Below are 21,989 nucleotides of genomic sequence, written 5' to 3' on the forward strand. Positions count from 1 at the left end.
AGACGTCACAACAATTGACTTCAATGATGTCAGTCTCAGACTGAAGTATGTTGCTAACGACAGAACAGTGGAATAATTCAGTTTGAGCCGAAAGGCCACTCTATCGCTAATATTTCCTAAGAGAAAGTTACATATTTTTGTTTGTTTTGTGCGGCGATAGAGCGCTGCATGAACTAGGGCTTAAATGCTCATATCGATGCTCTTTAAAATCAAATCCAATTGTATTGGTCACATACACATATTTAGCTGATGTTATTGCGGGTGTAGCAATATGATTGTGTTCCTAGCTCCAATAGTGCAGTAGTATCTAACGATTCACAACAATACACACACATCTAAAAGTAAAATAATGGAATTTAGAAATATATAAATATTAAGATGAGCAATGTGGCATTGACTAAAATACAGTAGAATACAGTATATGCATATGAAGTGAGTAAAACAGTATGTAAACATGATTAAAGTGACCAGTGATTCCATGTCTATGTACATAGGCCGGCAGCCTCTAAGGTGCAGGGTTGAGTAACCGGGTGGTAACCAGCTCAGTGATAGACAAAAAACAGTATGATGGCCTTGAGATAGAAGCTGTTTTTCAGTCTCTCGGTCCCGGCTTTGTTGATGTCTCGTCATTGTTGGTAATCAGACCTACTACTGTTGTGTCTTATAGTATTTAAATTCCCTCTTTACAAAATCTGCACTAATTCATGAACACGCGTCTCTGTACGTTTACATACAATATTACACTTCTATGAAACAAATGTCCCCCCCCCCAAAAAAAAAAAAAAAAAATACAACTGCGTTACCCACTCCAGTCAGCAGATGGCGATGTGCAGATTTCAGGCGATTACTTCTAGTGTGACGTCTAATGTAGTGGACGGGACACTTCATCAACAGTAACAACAGTTCGTCGGCCACCTCCGTATCCAACATTATCGAAAACAGTCACTGTGTTTTAAACATACTTCTGTCGTGTCTATTTGTTGGCCCATTTAATGTAACGTTAATATTTACGTTGTTTGTCAGGTAGCTGGCTTGCTAAATTAGTTTTGCACGAGGCTAATCGCTAATGCTAAGTAGCTAGCTAGTTAACATCCCCGACCATGAGTTCACTTAGCTACTCCACTCCTGCTGAAGAAGAGGGGGTCTGCTGGACGGAGAAAGAAGAAGAGGCTGACACAGTTAAACAACAAGTAGGGGATGAGTCTGTTACTGTGAAAGAAGAAGCGAATGAAGCTTTCAGAGTGAAAGAGGAGGAGGAAGTTACAGTGAAAGAAGAGGAGGCTGTTACTGTGAAAGAAGAGAAAGAAGCTTTCAGAGTGAAAGAGGAGGAGGAAGTTACAGTGAAAGAAGAGGAGGCTGTTACTGTGAAAGAAGAGGAGGCTGTTACTGTGAAAGAAGAGAAAGAAGCTTTCAGAGTGAAAGAGGAGGAGGATGTTACTGTTAAACAAGAGGAGGAAGAAGTTTTTGGAGTGAAGATGGAGGGGGAGATTACTGTCACGTTGAAAGAGGAAGAAGAGGAGGGGCAGATTACTGTCACGTTGAAAGAGGAAGAAGAGGAGGGGCAGATTACTGTCACGTTGAAAGAGGAGGAAGAGGATACGGGAGATCTGAGTAACACCAGTAAGTAGTGTCTTAAAAACGGGGGCACAAACTCTTCAGTCCTTGAAGATTGTTCGGTCACATGTTTGAAGATGAGGTATTGAAATTTAAAAGTTACTAATATTTGTATAAAAACGTGTAAGTGGACATATTGTGGACATATTTCTCATTACCGTAACACTTGTTCAAGTTGCTGTAAAAACTCCAATATTTGTTTTTATTCAGTTTTATTCACCCATGATGCATCATCTAGTGAAGGAGCCCTGAGATGAGCACAAGTTCGTTAACATTTTTCACTTATGCATTCAGAATGAGGATCTTATTCTCAAACACCCCCTTTACGACATTTGACCTTGACATTACCGAAATGACAAAAAAGATTAGATTGGGAAAAACTTAAGAGACCCATTACCTTACCAACATGGAGACATGAATGGGCTTTAGTGATGTGGTAAACACTTAGAGAACCATTACCTTATCAACATGGAGGTATGAATGGGCTTTAGTGATGTGGTAAACACTTAGAGAACCATTACCTTACCAACATGGAGACATGAATGGGCTTTAGTGATGTGGTAAACACTTAGAGAACCATTACCTTACCAACATGGAGGCATGAATGGGCTTTAGTGATGTGTTAAACACTTAGAGAACCATTACCTTACCAACATGGAGATGTTGGGCTTTAGTGATGTGGTCAACACTTAGAGACCCATTAGCTTACCAACATGGAGGCATGAATGGGCTTTAGTGATGTCGTCAGTAGTTTGCTGACTCATAATGTCTGTCTCCTGTTACTTCCAGATGAAGCTGAGGGCCTCTCTTTACTAAAACACACATTTCTCATTACCGCATCATTTTTAGGCTCGTTTCGGTAATGAGAACCTTCATTTCGGTAATGATAATAAGTTAATTCTAATGTATCGTCAGTGGGTGTGCTGTGCTGGTAACTTTCATTATTTACTAGGACCACCTATTGTATAGGTGAAAGCAGTAGGGGTTAAGTAGGGCTGGTCAATAAACCTATTGTATAGGTGAAAGCAGTAGGGGTTTTTATTTATTTTATTTTACCTTTATTTAACTAGGCAAGTCAGTTAAGAACAAATTCTTATTTTCAATGACGGCCTAGGAACAGTGGGTTAACTGCCTGTTCAGGGGCAGAACGACATATTTGTACCTTGTCAGCTCAGGGATTTGAACTTGCAACCTTCCGGTTACTAGTCCAACGCTCTAAACACTAGGCTACCCTGCCGCCCCAGGGTAGGGCTTGTCAATAAACCTATTGTATAGGTGAAAGCAGTAGGGGTTAAGTAGGGCTTGTCAATAAACCTATTGTATAGGTGAAAGCAGTAGGGGTTAAGTAGGGCTGGTCAATAAACCTATTGTATAGGTGAAAGCAGTAGGGGTTAAGTAGGGCTGGTCAATAAACCTATTGTATAGGTGAAAGCAGTAGGGGTTAAGTAGGGCTTGTCAATAAACCTATTGTATAGGTGAAAGCAGTAGGGGTTAAGTAGGGCTTGTCAATAAACCTATTGTATAGGTGAAAGCAGTAGGGGTTAAGGGACGGCAGGGTAGCCTAGTGGTTAGAGCGTTGGACTAGTAACCGAAAGGTTGCAAGTTCGAATCCCTGAGCTGACAAGGTACAAATCTGTCGTTCTGCCCCTGAACAGTTAACCCACTGTTCCTAGGCCGTCATTGAAAATAAGAATTTGTTCTTAACTGACTTGCCGAGTAAAATAAAGGTAAAACTTTTTTTTTTTTTTATTAATAAAATTTAAAAAAAAGTAGGGCTTGTCAATAAACCTATTGTATAGGTAGGTGAAAGCAGTAGGGGTTAAGTAGGGCTTGTCAATAAACATGGGTGTATAAACCCCATTTAATTAACATAAAGCCACAATCTGGAGTTTGTGTTATAGCAAAGAGCAACCCCACCACTTAAAGAAGGATATCCCCTAATTTTGACATGAGCACCTGTTATAACACCTGTAGTGTTGTTAGATATCCCACCTGTTATAACACCTGTAGTGTTGTTAGATATCCCACCTGTTATAACACCTGTAGTGTTGTTAGATATCCCACCTGTTATAACACCTGTAGTGTTGTTAGATATCCCACCTGTTATAACACCTGTAGTGTTGTTAGGTATCCTACCTGTTATAACACCTACCTATAGTGTTGTTAGATATCCTACCTGTTATAACACCTGTAGTGTTGTTAGATATCCTACCTGTTATAACACCTGTAGTGTTGTTAGATATCCCACCTGTTATAACACCTGTAGTGTTGTTAGGTATCCTACCTGTTATAACACCTACCTATAGTGTTATTAGATATCCCAGTTGTTATAACACCTACCTATAGTGTTATTAGATATCCCAGTTGTTATAACACCTACCTATAGTGGGGCCTGGGGGTTGAAGCTGTTTAGAAGCCTCTTGGACCTAGACTTGGTGCTCCGGTCCCGCTTGCCGTGCGGTATCAGAGAGAACAGCCTATGATTAGGATGGCTGGAGTCTTTGACATTTTTTAGGGCCTTCCTCTGACACCACCTAGGATAGAGGTCCTGGATGGCAGGAAGCTTGGTCCCAGTGATTTACTGGGCCGTTCGCTACCTACCCTCTGTCGTGCCTTGCAGTCGGAGGCCGAGCAGTTGCCGTACCAGGCAGTGATGCTGTAGGACCTTTTGAGGATCTGAGGACCTGAGGGGGAATAGGTTTTACCGTGCCCTCTTCACAGGTGCCTTGGACCATGTTAGTTTGTTGGTGATGTGGAAAACCAAGGAACTTGAAGCTCTCAACCTGCTCCACTGCAGTCCCATCGATGAGAATGGGGTGTGCTCGGTCCTCTTTTCCTGTAGTCCATAATCATCTCCTTTGTCTTGATCATGTTGAGGGAAATGTTGTTGTCCTGGCACCACATGGACAGGTCTCTGACCTCCTCCCTATGGGCTGTCTCGTTGTTGTCAGTGATCAGGCCTACCATCGAAAAATAAATGATGGTGTTGGAGTCGTGCCTGGCCATGCAGTCATGAGTGAACAGGGAGTACAGGAGGAGGCTGAGCACTCACCCCTGATGGGCCCCTGTGTTGAGGATCAGCGTGGCGGATGTTTTGTTACCTACCCTTACCTCCTGGGGCGGCCCATCAGGAAGTCCAGGATCCAGTTGCAGAGGGAGGTGTTTAGTCCCAGGGTCCTTAGCTTATTGATGAACTTTGAGGGCACTATGGTATTGAACGCTGAGCTGTTGTCCATAAATAGTATTCTCACATAGGTGTTCCTTTTGTCCAGGTGGGAAAGAGCAGTGTGGAGTGCAATAGAGATTGCATCATCTGTGCATTTGTTGGGGTGGTATGCAAATTGGAGTGGGTCTAGGGTTTCTGGGATGATATTGTTGATGTGAGCCATGACCAGCCTTTCAAAGCACTTGGAATTTACTGAGTTATAGTTCACATAAGGAAATCAGTTAGTTGAAATAAATTCATTAGGCCCTAATCTATGGATTCCACATTACTGGGCAGGGCACAGCCATAGGTGGGCCAGGGTGCATAGGCCCACCCACTTAGGAGCCAGGCCCAGCCAATCAGAATGAGTTTTCCCCACAAAAGGGCTTTATTACAGACAGAAATACTCATCAGTTTCATAAGCTCTCAGGTGGCCGGTCTCAGACAATCCCGCCGGTGAAGAAGCCGGATGTGGAAGTCCTCGGCTGGCACGTGGTCTGTGGTTGTGAGGCTGGTTGGACGTACTGCCAAATTCTCTGGCAATAGCTCTTGTGGACATTCCTGCAGTCAGCATTGCCAATTGCACGCTCCCTCAAAACTTGAGACATCTGTGGCATTGTGTTGTATGACAAAACTGCACATTTTACAGTGGCCTTTTATTGTCCGCAGCACAAGGTGCACGTGTGTAATGATCATGCCGTTTAATCAGCTATACCTGTCAGATGGATGGATTATCTTGGCAAAGGAGAAATGTTAACGAACTGGGATGTAAAATTGTCTCAACATTCAGCTCATTAGCAAATGGCAAAACATTCTGGGATCTTTAATTTCAGCTCATGAAACATGGGGCCAACACTTTACATGTTGCATTTATATTTTTATTCTGAATATTATTGTAGAGCTCTGATCAGCCTATAAACATGACAATATCTATTATAGAGCTCTGCTCAGCCTATAAACATGACATTATCTATTATTATAGAGCTCTGCTCAGCCTGTAAACATGACAATATCTGTTAATATTGAGCTCTGATCAGCCAATAAACATTTTTTTTTATTTTATTTTTTATTTCACCTTTATTTAACCAGGTAGGCTAGTTGAGAACAAGTTCTCATTTGCAACTGCGACCTGGCCAAGATAAAGCATAGCAGTGTGAACAGACAACACAGAGTTACACATGGAGTAAACAATTAACAAGTCAATAACACAGTAGAAAAAAAAGGGGGGGAGTCTATACAATGTGTGCAAGAGGCATGAGGTAGGCGAATAATTACAATTTTGCAGATTAACACTGGAGTGATAAATGATCAGATGGTCATGTACAGGTAGAGATATTGGTGTGCAAAAAGAGCAGAAAAGTAAATAAATAAAAACAGTATGGGGATGAGGTAGGTGAAAATGGGTGGGCTATTTACCAATAGACTATGTACAGCTGCAGCGATCGGTTAGCTGCTCAGATAGCTGATGTTTGAAGTTGGTGAGGGAGATAAAAGTCTCCAACTTCAGCGATTTTTGTAATTCGTTCCAGTCACAGGCAGCAGAGTACTGGAACGAAAGGCGACCGAATGAGGTGTTGGCTTTAGGGATGATCAGTGAGATACACCTGCTGGAGCGCGTGCTACGGATGGGTGTTGCCATCGTGACCAGTGAACTGAGATAAGGCGGAGCTTTACCTAGCATGGACTTGTAGATGACCTGGAGCCAGTGGGTCTGGCGACGAATATGTAGCGAGGGCCAGCCGACTAGAGCATACAAGTCGCAGTGGTGGGTGGTATAAGGTGCTTTAGTGACAAAACAGATGGCCCTGTGATAGACTGCATCCAGTTTGCTGAGTAGAGTGTTGGAAGCCATTTTGTAGATGACATCGCATGCGGGTGCAGGCAGCGATCAGTTGAAAAGCATGCATTTGGTTTTACTAGCGTTTAAGAGCAGTTGGAGGCCACGGAAGGAGTGTTGTATGGCATTGAAGCTCGTTTGGAGGTTAGAGAGCACAGTGTCCAATGACGGGCCGAAAGTATATAGAATGGTGTCGTCTGCGTAGAGGTGGATCAGGGAATCGCCCGTAGCAAGAGCAACATCATTGATATATACAGAGAAAAGAGTTGGCCCGAGAATTGAACCCTGTGGCACCCCCATAGAGACTGCCAGAGGACCGGACAGCATGCCCTCCGATTTGACACACTGAACTCTGTCTGCAAAGTAATTGGTGAACCAGGCAAGGCAGTCATCCGGCTACTGAGTCTGCCGATAAGAATATGGTGATTGACAGAGTCGAAGGCCTTGGCAAGGTCGATGAAGACGGCTGCACAGTACTGTCTTTTATCGATGGCGGTTATGATATCGTTTAGTACCTTGAGTGTGGCTGAGGTGCACCTGTGACCGGCTCGGAAACCAGATTGCACAGCGGAGAAGGTACGGTGGGATTCGAGATGGTCAGTGACCTGTTTGTTGACTTGGCTTTCGAAGACCTTAGATAGGCAGGGCAGGATGGATATAGGTCTGTAACAGTTTGGGTCCAGGGTGTCTCCCCCTTTGAAGAGGGGGATGACTGCGGCAGCTTTCCAATCCTTGGGGATCTCGGACGATATGAAAGAGAGGTTGAACAGGCTGGTAATAGGGGTTGCGACAATGGCGGCGGATAGTTTCAGAAATAGAGGGTCCAGATTGTCAAGCCCAGCTGATTTGTACGGGTCCAGGTTTTGGAGCTCTTTCAGAACATCTGCTATCTGGATTTGGGTAAAGGAGAACCTGGAGAGGCTTGGGTGAGGAGCTGCGGGGGGGGGGGGGGGGGGGGGCGGAGCTGTTGGCCGAGGTTGTAGCCAGGCGGAAGGCATGGCCAGCCGTTGAGAAATGCTTATTGAAGTTTTCGATAATCATGTATTTATCGGTGGTGACCGTGTTACCTAGCCTCAGTGCAGTGGGCAGCTGGGAGGAGGTGCTCTTGTTCTCCATGGACTTCACAGTGTCCCAGAACTTTTTGGAGTTGGAGCTACAGGATGCAAACTTCTGCCTGAAGAAGCTGGCCTTAGCTTTCCTGACTGACTGCGTGTTTTGGTTCCTGACTTCCCTGAACAGTTGCATATCACGGGGACTATTCGATGCTATTGCAGTCCGCCACAGGATGTTTTTGTGCTGACAATATCTGTTAATATTGAGCTCTGATCAGCCAATAAACATGACAATATCTGTTAATATTGAGCTCTGCTCAGCCTATAAACATGACAATATCTGTTAATATTGAGCTCTGCTCAGCCAATAAACATGACCGTATTTGTTAATATTGAGCTCTGCTCAGCCTATAAACATGACAATATCTGTTAATATTGAGCTCTGCTCAGCCTATAAACATGACAATATCTGTTAATATTGAACTCTGCTCAGCCTATAAACATGACAATATCTGTTAATATTGAGCTCTGCTCAGCCTATAAACATGACAATATCTGTTAATATTGAACTCTGCTCAGCCTATAAACATGACAATATCTGTTAATATTGAGCTCTGCTCAGCCTATAAACATGACAATATCTGTTAATATTGAGCTCTGCTCAGCCTATAAACATGACATTATCTATTATTATAGAGCTCTGCTCAGCCTATAAACATGACATTATCTATTATTTTCGAGCCCTGCTCAGCCGATAAGCATGACATTATCTAGTATTATAGAGCTCTGCTCAGCCTATAAACATGACATTATCTATTGTTATAGAGCTCTGCTCAGCCTATAAACATGACATTATCTAGTATTATAGAGCTCTGCTCAGCCTGTAAACATGACAATCCATGAAAGCAAACCCAGTTGAAAGATTCCCGGAATCAGAGGTCTCTGCAGCTCCAACTGTTCCCGAATACACAATCCTGGTATTCTAGATAATGTTTTGTGTTGGATCTAAAATTATTCGGGTCTCGGGTGTCCTGTTATTCTAGATAATGTTTTGTGTTGGATCTAAAATGATTCGGGACTCGGGTGTCCTGGTATTCTAGATAATGTTTTGGGTTGGATCTAAAATGATTCGGGTCTCGGGTGTCCTGGTATTCTAGATAATGTTTTGGGTTGGATCTAAAATGATTCGGGTCTCGGGTGTCCTGGTATTCTAGATAATGTTTTGGGTTGGATCTAAAATTATTCGGGTCTCGGGTGTCCTGGTATTCTAGATAATGTTTTAGGTTGGATCTAAAATGATTCGGGTCTCTGGTGTCCTTGTATTCTAGACTGAACGTGACTTCTGCAGTAGAGAGAGAAGGGCCCATACAGATCTGAACGTGACTTCTGCAGTAGAGAGAGAAGGGCCCATACAGATCTGAATGTGACTTCTGCAGTAGAGAGAGAAGGGCCCATACAGATCTGAATGTGACTTCTGCAGTAGAGAGAGAAGGGCCCATACAGATCTGAATGTGACTTCTGCAGTAGAGAGAGAAGGGCCCATACAGATCTGAACGTGACTTCTGCAGTAGAGAGAGAAGGGCCCATACAGATCTGAATGTGACTTCTGCAGTAGAGAGAGAAGGGCCCATACAGATCTGAACGTGACTTCTGCAGTAGAGAGAGAAGGGCCCATACAGATCTGAACGTGACTTCTGCAGTAGAGAGAGACATTTTTACAGATCCTCTCTGTGTGGCAAAAGTTAGGAGACACATGACCTTGCGTTTTCCTCCCGTGGCATGCCCTTCCACACAACATGTTAACCAATCAGGACAGGAACTCAGTTTAGAAAACAGAAGCCCGATGGGGAGGATCAACGTTCAGTTCAGGGCCATCTCTTTCTTCTACTAAAGCACTTCAGTAGTGGCTGGTCAAGTCACTAAGGATTGTAGGCAAACAGCAAAATGGATTAATTAAAAGAAGATGGAATTAAAATGACGGAATAAAAGGTCAAGGAGAAGGATAGTCTGCAACGACCAAGAGCCAACAGGTAGACTGCTACCTAATAGTCTGAATGGAGTTGTTGTTGTTTGTAACTGTAGGATCAGAAAGCGTATGCACTCCCAGCCTGAATTAGAGTAGCTAGCTAACCTTAGCTATGTAGCTTAACTAGTTTCTCCCTGGTTTTTAGACAGGTACTACGTAATCTTATTTGATAAATAACCTAGTAATGGTAGCTATTAGTCTACTGTAGCCCAGGCTTTCATAGTACGGCCCCTCTCCCGCTCTTCTCCTACTTTGTCAGCTTCAGATAATAAAGTATTTTTATTTTTTTACTTTCCTGCTGCTTTTTGTTAGTTCGGATCCGGGTGGTAGAACCCCAGGTCCCGTTCGGATCCGGGTGGTAGAACCCCAGGTCCCTTTAGGATCTGGGTGGTAGAACCCCAGGTCCCTTTAGGATCTGGGTGGTAGAACACCAGGTCCCTTTAGGATCTGGGTGGTAGAACCCCAGGTCCCTTTCGGATCCGGGTGGTAGAACCCCAGGTCCCCTTCGGATCCGGGTGGTAGAACCCCAGGTCCCTTTCGGAACAGGTCCAACTTTTTGGACCCGTGAAGACCTCTACCTCCAACCAGGATATCTGGAAAGCTTGGGATCTTTGTGAAAAGCTACCTGGGTTTTTGCAACCCTAATAGAAATAAAGTTGTATCATGTTTCAGGTTTCATTCAGGTCTTTGTTTAACACAATAATATGTCTTTGGCAGGAAAGAGACCAGATTCTCACTCCAGTAGGAAGAGATTCTCCGATAGCGGGAAGAGTCCTTCAGGGAAACCAGAACCAGAGACTCCCAAACCAGCAAGACGACACCAGTGTTCCCATTGTGGAAAGAGTTTTATGAAGTTACGGAACCTTAAAGAGCATGAGAGGACACACACGGGAGAAAAGCCTTTCCAATGTTCTCAGTGTGGAAAGAGTTTTACCGTGTTAGTTAACATGAAAAGGCATGAGAGAATACACACGGGAGAAAAGCCTTACCAATGTTCCCAATGTGGAAAGAGTTTTACCTTGTTAGTTAACATGAAAAGGCATGAGAGAATACACACAGGAGAAAAACCTTACCAATGTTCTCAGTGTGGCAAGAGTTTCACCCAGTTAGGAGCCTGAAAATACATAACAGAATACACTCTGGAAAGAAGTCTTACCACTGCTCCCAATGTGGGAAGAGTTTTAACCTGTTAAAGCACCTGAAATCACATAAAAGAACACATTCAGGAGAGAAGCCTTTCCACTGTTCTCAATGTGGAAAGACATTTTCTCAGTCAGAGGACCTGAAATCACATGAGAGAATAGAGAGGCTGTGTTCTGACTTGTGTTTTTGACTGGGAATTTGTGTTTTTGTTTATGCAACTTGGAAGTCATATTGTTTTTATGAAACCTTACTCACATCAATCATTTTTTTTTACATGAAACCTTACTCAAAAATATAAATCAAATTGTTGATATGAAACCTTACTAACATACACCTTAGCCAAATATATTTAAACTCAGTTTTTCACAATTCCTGACATTAAATCCTTGTAAAAATGCCCTGTCTTATGTCAGTTAGGATCACCACTTTTATTAAGAATGTGAAATGTCAGAATAATAGTAGAGAGAATAATTTATTTCAGCTTTCATTTCTATCATCACATTCCCAGTGGGTCAGAAGTTCACATCCACTCAATTAGTATTTGGTAGCATTGCCTTTAAATTGTTTAATTTGGGTCAAACATTTCGGGTAGCCTTCCACAAGCTTCTCACAATAAGTTGGGTGAATTTTGGCCCATTCCTCCTAACAGAGATGGTGTAACTGGGTCAGGTTTGTAGGCCTCCTTGCTCACACACGCTTTTTCAGTTCTGCCCACACATTTTCTATAGGATTGAGGTCAGGGCTTTGTGATGGCCACTCCAATACCTTGACTTTGTTGTCCAGTTAAGTCATTTTGCCACAACTTTGGAAGTATGCTTGGGACCATTGTCCATTTGGAAGACCAGTTTGCAACCAAGCTTTAACTTCCTGACTGATGTCATGAGATGCTGTTTCAATATATCCATATAATTTTCCTTCCTCCTGATGCCATTTATTTAGTGAAGTGCAACAGTCCCTCCTGCAGCAAAGTACCCACACAACATGATGCTGCCACCCCGTGCTTCACAGTTGGGATGGTGTTCTTCGGCTTGCAAGCCTCCCCTTTTTCCTCCAAAATAATGATGGTCATTATGGCCAAACAGTTCTATTTTTGTTTCATCAGACCAGTGGACATTTCTCCAAAAGTACGATCTTTGTCCCCCATGTGCAGTTGCAAACCGTAGTCTGGCTTTTTTATGGCAGTTTTGGAGCAGTGGCTTCTTCCTTGCTGAGCAGCCTTTCAGGTTATGTCAATATAGAACTTGTTTTACTGTGGATATAGATACTTTTGTACCTGTTTCCTCCAGCATCTTCACAAGGTCCTTTTCTGTTTGTGGAGGTCTACAATTTTTTTTCTGAGGTCTTGGCTGATTTCTTTTGATTTTCTCATGATGTCAAGCAAAGAGGCACTGAGTTTGAAGGTAGGCCTTGAAATACATCCACAAAAATGATGTCAATTAGCCTATCAGAAGCTTCTAAAGCCATGACATCATTTTCTGGAATTTTCCAAGCTGTTTAAAGGCAAAGTCAACATAGTGTATGTAAACTTCTGACCCACTGGAATTGTGATACAGTGAATTATAAGTGAAATAATCTGTCTGTAAACAAATGTTGGGAAAATGACATGTGTCATGCACAAAGTAGATGTCCTAACCGACTTGCCAAAACTATAGTTTGTTAACAATAAATGTGTGGAGTGGTTGAAAAACTTACGACCTCAACTGTATCTAGGATTCCATGCTGGTCCATACTCACAGTCAATAACACATCTCTAGGGTTCCATGCTGGTTCTTCACCTTGCACCACACCAAGAGAGCAGCAGAGGGGTACTTCACCTGCACCACACCAAGAGAGCAGCAGAGGGGTACTTCACCTGCACCACACCAAGAGAGCAGTAGAGGGGTACTTCACCTGCACCACACCAAGAGAACCATAGAGGGGTACTTCACCTGCACCACACCAAGAGAGCAGCAGAGGGGTACTTCACCTGCACCACACCAAGAGAGCAGCAGAGGGGTACTTCACCTGCACCACACCAAGAGAGCAGTAGAGGGGTACTTCACCTGCACCACACCAAGAGAGCAGTAGAGGGGTACTTCACCTGCACCACACCAAGAGAACAGTAGAGGGGTACTTCACCTGCACCACACCAAGAGAGCAACAGAGGCTAATGAACTATCGGCAAAAGTACAACGAGGCGTTCTCTGTTTCAGACGGCTACCCAATGTCCTTGCTCCGGTCCAAACGCCACGCCCACAGACGTTAGTTTCTTCTCCACGATGACTCTGGATCTGAGTACCTCCACGATGACTCTGGATCTGAGTACCTCCACGATGACTCTGGATCTGAGTACCTCCACGTTGACTCTGGATCTGAGTACCTCCACAATGACTCTGGATCTTAGTACCTCCACGATGACTCTGGATCTGAGTACCTCCACTTTGACTCTGGATCTGAGTACCTCCACAATGACTCTGGATCTTAGTACCTCCACGTTGACTCTGGATCTGAGTACCTCCACGATGACTGGATCTGAATACATGCGTGGTATTACAATACTTACATAAGAGGGGTCATCATTAAGATCAGTGGTTTTATTATTATGAAATTGGTGTTAACAAATGACACAGTCTGATGATGTATTGGGTTACTGAATCTCTAGTACAGTTTTTTGAAGGTAATCTATGCAACGCTCATTTCTGAAACCCTCTTGTCATTACCGTTACGAAACCCTCTTATCATTACCGTTATGAAACCCTCTTGTCATTACCGTTATGAAACCCTCTTATCATTACAGTTTCAAAACCCTCTTGTCATTACCGTTATGAAACCCTCTTGTCATTACCGTTATGAAACCCTCTTGTCATTACCGTTACGAAACCCTCTTATCATTACAGTTTCAAAACCCTCTTGTCATTACCGTTACGAAACCCTCTTATCATTACAGTTTCAAAACCCTCTTGTCATTACCGTTATGAAACCCTCTTGTCATTACCGTTATGAAACCCTCTTGTCATTACCGTTATGAAACCCTCTTGTCATTACCGTTACGAAACCCTCTTATCATTACAGTTTCAAAACCCTCTTGTCATTACCGTTACGCACCAATATTTAGGATTTATTAGTCAAAATAAAATGGATACTTAAGTAATTTAGGCTTTTATTCTTTATACATAAAAATAACATAACAATTATTATGAAATAGACCGCTTCAAAACCCTCTTGTCATTACCGTTACGGAACCCTCTTGTCATTACCGTTTCAAAACCCTCTTGTCATTACCGTTTCAAACCCTCTTGTCATTACCGTTACGGAACCCTCTTGTCATTACCGTTTCAAAACCCTCTTGTCATTACCGTTTCAAAACCCTCTTGTCATTACCGTTTCAAAACCCTCTTGTCATTACCGTTTCAAAACCCTCTTGTCATTACCGTAATAAATCCCTCTTGTCATTACCGTTACGAAACCCTCTTATCATTACAGTTTCAAAACCCTCTTGTCATTACCGTTATGAAACCCTCTTGTCATTACCGTTACGGAACCCTCTTGTCATTACCATTTCAAAACCCTCTTGTCATTACCGTTTCAAAACCCTCTTGTCATTACCGTTTCAAACCCTCTTGTCATTACCGTTTCAAAACCCTGTTGTCATTACCGTTTCAAAACCCTCTTGTCATTACCGTAATAAAACCCTCTTGTCATTACCGTTTCAAAACCCTCTTGTCATTACCGTAATAAATCCCTCTTGTCATTACCGTTATGAAACCCACTTGTCATTACCGTTACGGAACCCTCGTGTCATTACCGTTACGCACCAATATTTAGGATTTATTAGTCAAAATAAAATGGATACTTAAGTAATTTAGGCTTTTATTCTTTATACATAAAAATAACAACAATTATTATGAATAAAAAATATTGTTGAAGTTGTTCCAAGTTCTTCATGGGAAAATCAAAGGGTGTGTGCAGTGTGTGTGTGTTCCTATTGCATGAACAATCCCAAGTTTGTTCCAGGTTGGTTTTATAGTTGGGTGGGATGGTCAAAATTGACGCTTACAAAAAATATATTATGAAGGTGCCATGGCCGGCGCCCCATGGGTCTGTTAGGAGTAGTAGTATTATTTAGAGGTAGCGATCTAGCTAATGTGATTTATAGATTATGAAGGTGACATGGCCGGCGCCCCATGGGCCTGTTAGGAGTAGTATTATTATTTAGAGGTAGCGATCTAGCTAATGTGATTTATAGATTATGAAGGTGACATGGATCTAGCTAATGTGATTTATAGATTATGAAGGTGACATGGCCGGCGCCCCATGGGCCTGTTAGGGTAGTATTATTATTTAGAGGTAGCGATCTAGCTAATGTGATTTATATATTATGAAGATGACATGGATCTAGCTAATGTGATTTATAGATTATGAAGGTGACATGGATCTAGCTAATGTGATTTATAGATTATGAAGGTGACATGGATCTAGCTAATGTGATTTATAGATTATGAAGGTGACATGGATCTAGCTAATGTGATTTATATATTATGAAGGTGACATGGATCTAGCTAATGTGATTTATAGATTATGAAGGTGACATGGATCTAGCTAATGTGATTTATATATTATGAAGGTGACATGGATCTAGCTAATGTGATTTATAGATTATGAAGGTGACATGGATCTAGCTAATGTGATTTATAGATTATGAAGGTGACACCCATGGGCCTGTTAGGAGTAGTATTATTATTTAGAGATCTAGCTAATGTGATTTGAGTTTCCACTTCCTCAGGTGTTGAAACCCAAATTAATAAGGATATTGGGTGCACATAAAGATGTATGTACCGTGAATAACAGTTTAAATTAACACCATTTAAAAGCTAAATATTGACTAATTATTTACCATTTACAACGATCGCAACAACAAGGTCAAAGGTTGAATGTCTCTTGCTCAGTTGCAGCTAATCGATGGCGATATTAAAGGCAATTGCTGACTAGAATGTGGTAAAAGTTAAGCTGTTTGAAAGGGGACCATATAAACGTCGCCAATTATTTTTTTTCCGGGCAACATTCCGCAAATCCCATGTGAATCGGGTTTATGGTTGGTGGGGAAGGAGCTATTGAAATTTAAAGTTCAAAACGTTAACTAATAAATTAATGTAAAATAAATTCCTCAATTTTCTTTCAGAAAAAAAACAAAGGATGTTCAATCTGTGCCCATAACCTGTGAACAAACCAAATGTCTCGGTTCCGTATAGACCTGGTTGGATCCAGATCCGATCCGTGGGGGAAGCAGCAGAAAAGTATTTTTTAAGCTACTTTATTAACCAGCGCTGATAAATTGTTAATAAAGTGATGCATGTCACATTGCCTGTCCTGATAAACCCCCTGTCTTTACAAGACTGTAAAAACACAAAACTCAAGGCAATTCAATTTGGCTGTAAATGGAAGAACAGGCTCCATTATCATCTCCATAACAGCTGTAAATAGAAGAACAGGCTTTGTATTGCCTCATTATCATCTCCATAACAGCTGTAAATAGAAGAACAGGCTCTGTATTGCCTCATTATCATCTCCATAACAGCTGTAAATAGAAGAACAGGCTTTGTATTGCCTCATTATCATCTCCATAACAGCTGTAAATAGAAGAACAGGCTCTGTATTGCCTCATTAGCATCTCCATAACAGCTGTAAATAGAAGAACAGGCTCTGTATTGCTACATTATCATATCCATAACAGCTGTAAATAGAAGAACAGGCTCTGTATTGCCTCATTATCATCTCCATAACAGCTGTATATAGAAGAACAGGCTTTGTATTGCCTCATTATCATCTCCATAACAGCTGTAAATAGAAGAACAGGCTCTGTATTGCCTCATTATCATCTCCATAACAGCTGTAAATAGAAGAACAGGCTTTGTATTGCCTCATTATCATCTCCATAACAGCTGTAAATAGAAGAACAGGCTCTGTATTGCTACATTATCATATCCATAACAGCTGTAAATAGAAGAACAGGCTCTGTATTGCCTCATTATCATCTCCATAACAGCTGTAAATAGAAGAGCAGGCTTTGTATTGCCTCATTATCATCTCCATAACAGCTGTAAATAGAAGAACAGGCTCTGTATTGCCTCATTAGCATCTCCATAACAGCTGTAAATAGAAGAACAGGCTCTGTATTGCTACATTATCATATCCATAACAGCTGTAAATAGAAGAACAGGCTCTGTATTGCCTCATTATCATCTCCATAACAGCTGTATATAGAAGAACAGGCTCTGTATTGCCTCATTATCATCTCCATAACAGCTGTAAATAGAAGAACAGGCTTTGTATTGCCTCATTATCATCTCCATAACAGCTGTAAATAGAAGAACAGGCTCTGTATTGCTACATTATCATCTCCATAACAGCTGTAAATAGAAGAACAGGCTCTGTATTGCCTCATTATCATCTCCATAACAGCTGTAAATAGAAGAACAGGCTCTGTATTGCTACATTATCATCTCCATAACAGCTGTAAATAGAAGAACAGGCTCTGTATTGCCTCATTATCATCTCCATAACAGCTGTAAATAGAAGAACAGGCTCTGTATTGCCTCATTATCATCTCCATAACAGCTGTAAATAGAAGAGCAGGCTTTGTATTGCCTCATTATCATCTCCATAACAGCTGTAAATAGAAGAACAGGCTCTGTATTGCCTCATTAGCATCTCCATAACAGCTGTAAATAGAAGAACAGGCTCTGTATTGCTACATTATCATATCCATAACAGCTGTAAATAGAAGAACAGGCTTTGTATTGCCTCATTATCATCTCCATAACAGCTGTAAATAGAAGAACAGGCTTTGTATTGCCTCATTATCATCTCCATAACAGCTGTAAATAGAAGAACAGGCTCTGTATTGCTACATTATCATCTCCATAACAGCTGTAAATAGAAGAACAGGCTCTGTATTGCTACATTATCATCTCATCTCCATAACAGCTGTAAATAGAAGAACAGGCTCTGTATTGCTACATTATCATCTCCATAACAGCTGTAAATAGAAGAACAGGCTCTGTATTGCTACATTATCATCTCATCTCCATAACAGCTGTAAATAGAAGAACAGGCTCTGTATTGCTACATTATCATATCCATAACAGCTGTAAATAGAAGAACAGGCTCTGTATTGCCTCATTATCATCTCCATAACAGCTGTAAATAGAAGAGCAGGCTTTGTATTGCCTCATTATCATCTCCATAACAGCTGTAAATAGAAGAACAGGCTCTGTATTGCCTCATTAGCATCTCCATAACAGCTGTAAATAGAAGAACAGGCTCTGTATTGCTACATTATCATATCCATAACAGCTGTAAATAGAAGAACAGGCTCTGTATTGCCTCATTATCATCTCCATAACAGCTGTATATAGAAGAACAGGCTCTGTATTGCCTCACCCCTGTCTTTTTATCATCTCCATAACAGCTGTAAATAGAAGAACAGGCTTTGTATTGCCTCATTATCATCTCCATAACAGCTGTAAATAGAAGAGCAGGCTTTGTATTGCCTCATTATCATCTCCATAACAGCTGTAAATAGAAGAACAGGCTCTGTATTGCCTCATTAGCATCTCCATAACAGCTGTAAATAGAAGAACAGGCTCTGTATTGCTACATTATCATATCCATAACAGCTGTAAATAGAAGAACAGGCTCTGTATTGCCTCATTATCATCTCCATAACAGCTGTATATAGAAGAACAGGCTCTGTATTGCCTCATTATCATCTCCATAACAGCTGTAAATAGAAGAACAGGCTTTGTATTGCCTCATTATCATCTCCATAACAGCTGTAAATAGAAGAACAGGCTCTGTATTGCTACATTATCATCTCCATAACAGCTGTAAATAGAAGAACAGGCTCTGTATTGCCTCATTATCATCTCCATAACAGCTGTAAATAGAAGAACAGGCTCTGTATTGCTACATTATCATCTCCATAACAGCTGTAAATAGAAGAACAGGCTCTGTATTGCCTCATTATCATCTCCATAACAGCTGTAAATAGAAGAACAGGCTCTGTATTGCCTCATTATCATCTCCATAACAGCTGTAAATAGAAGAGCAGGCTTTGTATTGCCTCATTATCATCTCCATAACAGCTGTAAATAGAAGAACAGGCTCTGTATTGCCTCATTAGCATCTCCATAACAGCTGTAAATAGAAGAACAGGCTCTGTATTGCTACATTATCATATCCATAACAGCTGTAAATAGAAGAACAGGCTTTGTATTGCCTCATTATCATCTCCATAACAGCTGTAAATAGAAGAACAGGCTTTGTATTGCCTCATTATCATCTCCATAACAGCTGTAAATAGAAGAACAGGCTCTGTATTGCTACATTATCATCTCCATAACAGCTGTAAATAGAAGAACAGGCTCTGTATTGCTACATTATCATCTCATCTCCATAACAGCTGTAAATAGAAGAACAGGCTCTGTATTGCCTCATTATCATCTCCATAACAGCTGTAAATAGAAGAACAGGCTCTGTATTGCTACATTATCATCTCCATAACAGCTGTAAATAGAAGAACAGGCTCTGTATTGCTACATTATCATCTCATCTCCATAACAGCTGTAAATAGAAGAACAGGCTCTGTATTGCTACATTATCATCTCATCTCCATAACAGCTGTAAATAGAAGAACAGGCTCTGTATTGCTACATTATCATCTCCATAACAGCTGTAAATAGAAGAACAGGCTCTGTATTGCCTCATTATCATCTCATCTCCATAACAGCTGTAAATAGAAGAACAGGCTCTGTATTGCCTCATTATCATCTCCATAACAGCTGTAAATAGAAGAACAGGCTCTGTATTGCTACATTATCATCTCATCTCCATAACAGCTGTAAATAGAAGAACAGGCTCTGTATTGCTCCATTGTCATCTCATCTCCATATAGAAGAACAGGCTCTGTATTGCTACATTATCATATCATCTCCCCCTGTATGGGCATTCTACTGTAGAAGGATGACATGTAGTGAGGAATCCCCCTGTATGGGCATTCTACTGTAGAAGGATGACATGTAGTGAGGAATCCCCCTGTATGGGCATTCTACTGTAGAAGGATGACATGTAGTGACGAATCCCCCTGTATGGACATTCTACTGTAGAAGGATGACACGTAGTGAGGAATCCCCCTGTATGGACATTCTACTGTAGAAGGATGACACGTAGTGAGGAATCCCCCTGTATGGACATTCTACTGTAGAAGGATGACACGTAGTGAGGAATCCCCCTGTATGGACATTCTACTGTAGAAGGATGACACGTAGTGAGGAATCCCCCTGTATGGACATTCTACTGTAGAAGGATGACACGTAGTGAGGAATCCCCCTGTATGGGCATTCTACTGTAGAAGGATGACACGTAGTGAGGAATCCCCCTGTATGGACATTCTACTGTAGAAGGATGACACGTAGTGAGGAATCCCCCTGTATGGGCATACTACTGTAGAAGGATGACACGTAGTGAGGAATCCCCCTGTATGGGCATTCTACTGTAGAAGGATGACACGTAGTGAGGAATCCCCCTGTATGGACATTCTACTGTAGAAGGATGGCATGTAGTGATGAATCCCCCTGTATGGACATTCTAGTGAAGTTCTAGAGTTTCCCTCTTTCTTTTATTTAACCCTTATTTTACCAGGTAAGTTGACTGAGAACACATTCTCATTTAAACCAACGAAATGGGGAATAGTTTCAGGGGAGAGGATGGGGGATGAATGAGCCAATTGTAGACTGGGGATGATTAGGTGACCGTGATGGTATGAGGGCCAGATTGGGAATACAGGTACCTTAGCATATGCTACTGTACCTGTAGACTTCCAGTCATTGCGCTAATGCTAGTTACCAGAATTCCTCTAAAGCCACACTGTAAAATGGATCTGATTTGGATTAAAAATGTGGAATAAATATGTGGAATCATGTGGAAGTTTCATTCATGTCTCTATGATTAAATAAACACTTTGTTTGTTTTTGGCAGGAGAAAGACCAGACTCTGAGGAACCAGAGGAAGAAATGTCCAAACCAGCAAGACCATACCACTGCTCCCAGTGTGCAAAGAGTTTTACCCAGTTTGGGAACATGAAAAGACATGAGAGGACACACACAGGTGATAAACCTTACCACTGCTCCCAGTGTGGAAAGAGTTTTACCCGGATAGGGTCCCTGAAAATGCATGAGAGAATGCACACAGGAGACAAGCCTTACCCCTGCTCCTTGTGTGTAAAGAGATTTTCCTCATCAGGATGCCTGAAAATACATGAGAAGACGCACACAGGCGATAAACCTTTCCAATGCTCCCAGTGTGGAAAGAACTTTTCCTTGTCAGCGAGCCTGAAAAGACATGAGAGGACACACACAGGAAATACTCCTCATCACTGCTCCCAGTGTGGAAAGAGTTTTACCCGGATAGGGTCCCTGAAAATGCACGAGAGAATACATACAGGAGAAATGCCATACCACTGCTCCCAGTGTGGAAAGAGTTTTAACCAGTCAAGGGACCTGAAAGATCACGAGAGAATACATACAGGAGAAAAGCCACACCACTGCTCCCAGTGTGGAAAGAGTTTTAACCAGTCAAGGGACCTGAAAGAACACGAGAGAATACATACAGGGGAAAAGCCATACCACTGCTCCCAGTGTGCAAAGCGTTTTACACAGTTAGGTCACCTGAAACGTCATCAAAGAACACACACCGGAGAGAAGCCTTACCACTGCTCTCAGTGTGGAAAGAGTTTTGCCCAGTTATGTCACCTGAAAGAACATAAGAGATTGCACACAGGGGAGAAGCCTTACCACTGCTCCCAGTGTAGAAAGACATTTTCCTCGCTAGCGAACCTGAAAAGACATGAGGACACACACAGGAGATAAGCCTTCCAATGCTCCCAGGACCTGTAAATTGATATTTCACATCACATCATCAGAGAACTTACAGTGCTCCCATTGTCTTATATTTTTTACGAAGAATGTGTTTTTTGATTATGCCATATGAAATCGAACTGTACAAAAAATTGATTTGTATGTTTTTATTAGAAAACATGAATTGAATATGGAGTATTTCAGTTTAAATATACAGTAC

The 21,989-nt window shown here is 41.7% G+C and overlaps 1 protein-coding gene across 2 annotated transcripts; it reads left to right on the forward strand.

Moving 5' to 3' along the window:
- The first annotated feature begins 868 nt into the window (after positions 1–868).
- LOC135570191 (zinc finger protein 239-like) lies at positions 869–21,910 on the forward strand. Of its 2 annotated transcripts, none has more exons than XM_065016296.1 (2): positions 869–1,620; positions 20,892–21,910. In XM_065016296.1, the coding sequence occupies exons 1-2, from the start codon at positions 1,101–1,103 to the stop codon at positions 21,779–21,781; spliced, it is 1,410 nt and encodes a 469-aa protein (XP_064872368.1). In that variant the 5' UTR covers positions 869–1,100; the 3' UTR covers positions 21,782–21,910. The 2 variants fall into 2 exon arrangements, with proteins under 2 accessions (XP_064872368.1, XP_064872369.1); XM_065016297.1 differs by lacking the exon at positions 869–1,620 and adding an exon at positions 12,013–13,403.
- The last annotated feature ends 79 nt before the right edge of the window (positions 21,911–21,989 follow it).

Source organism: Oncorhynchus nerka, unplaced genomic scaffold (assembly GCF_034236695.1).
Source record: "Oncorhynchus nerka isolate Pitt River unplaced genomic scaffold, Oner_Uvic_2.0 unplaced_scaffold_1049, whole genome shotgun sequence".
Taxonomy (NCBI): Eukaryota; Metazoa; Chordata; class Actinopteri; order Salmoniformes; family Salmonidae; genus Oncorhynchus; species Oncorhynchus nerka.

Excerpts from the sequence above, each read along its gene's own strand:
- LOC135570191 (XM_065016296.1), top strand. The coding sequence starts at position 1,101 with ATGAGTTCACTTAGCTACTCCACTCCTGCTGAAGAAGAGGGGGTCTGC. Across the intron at positions 1,621-20,891 it reads GGGAGATCTGAGTAACACCA|GAGAAAGACCAGACTCTGAG; the intron begins GTAAGTAGTGTC and ends TGTTTTTGGCAG.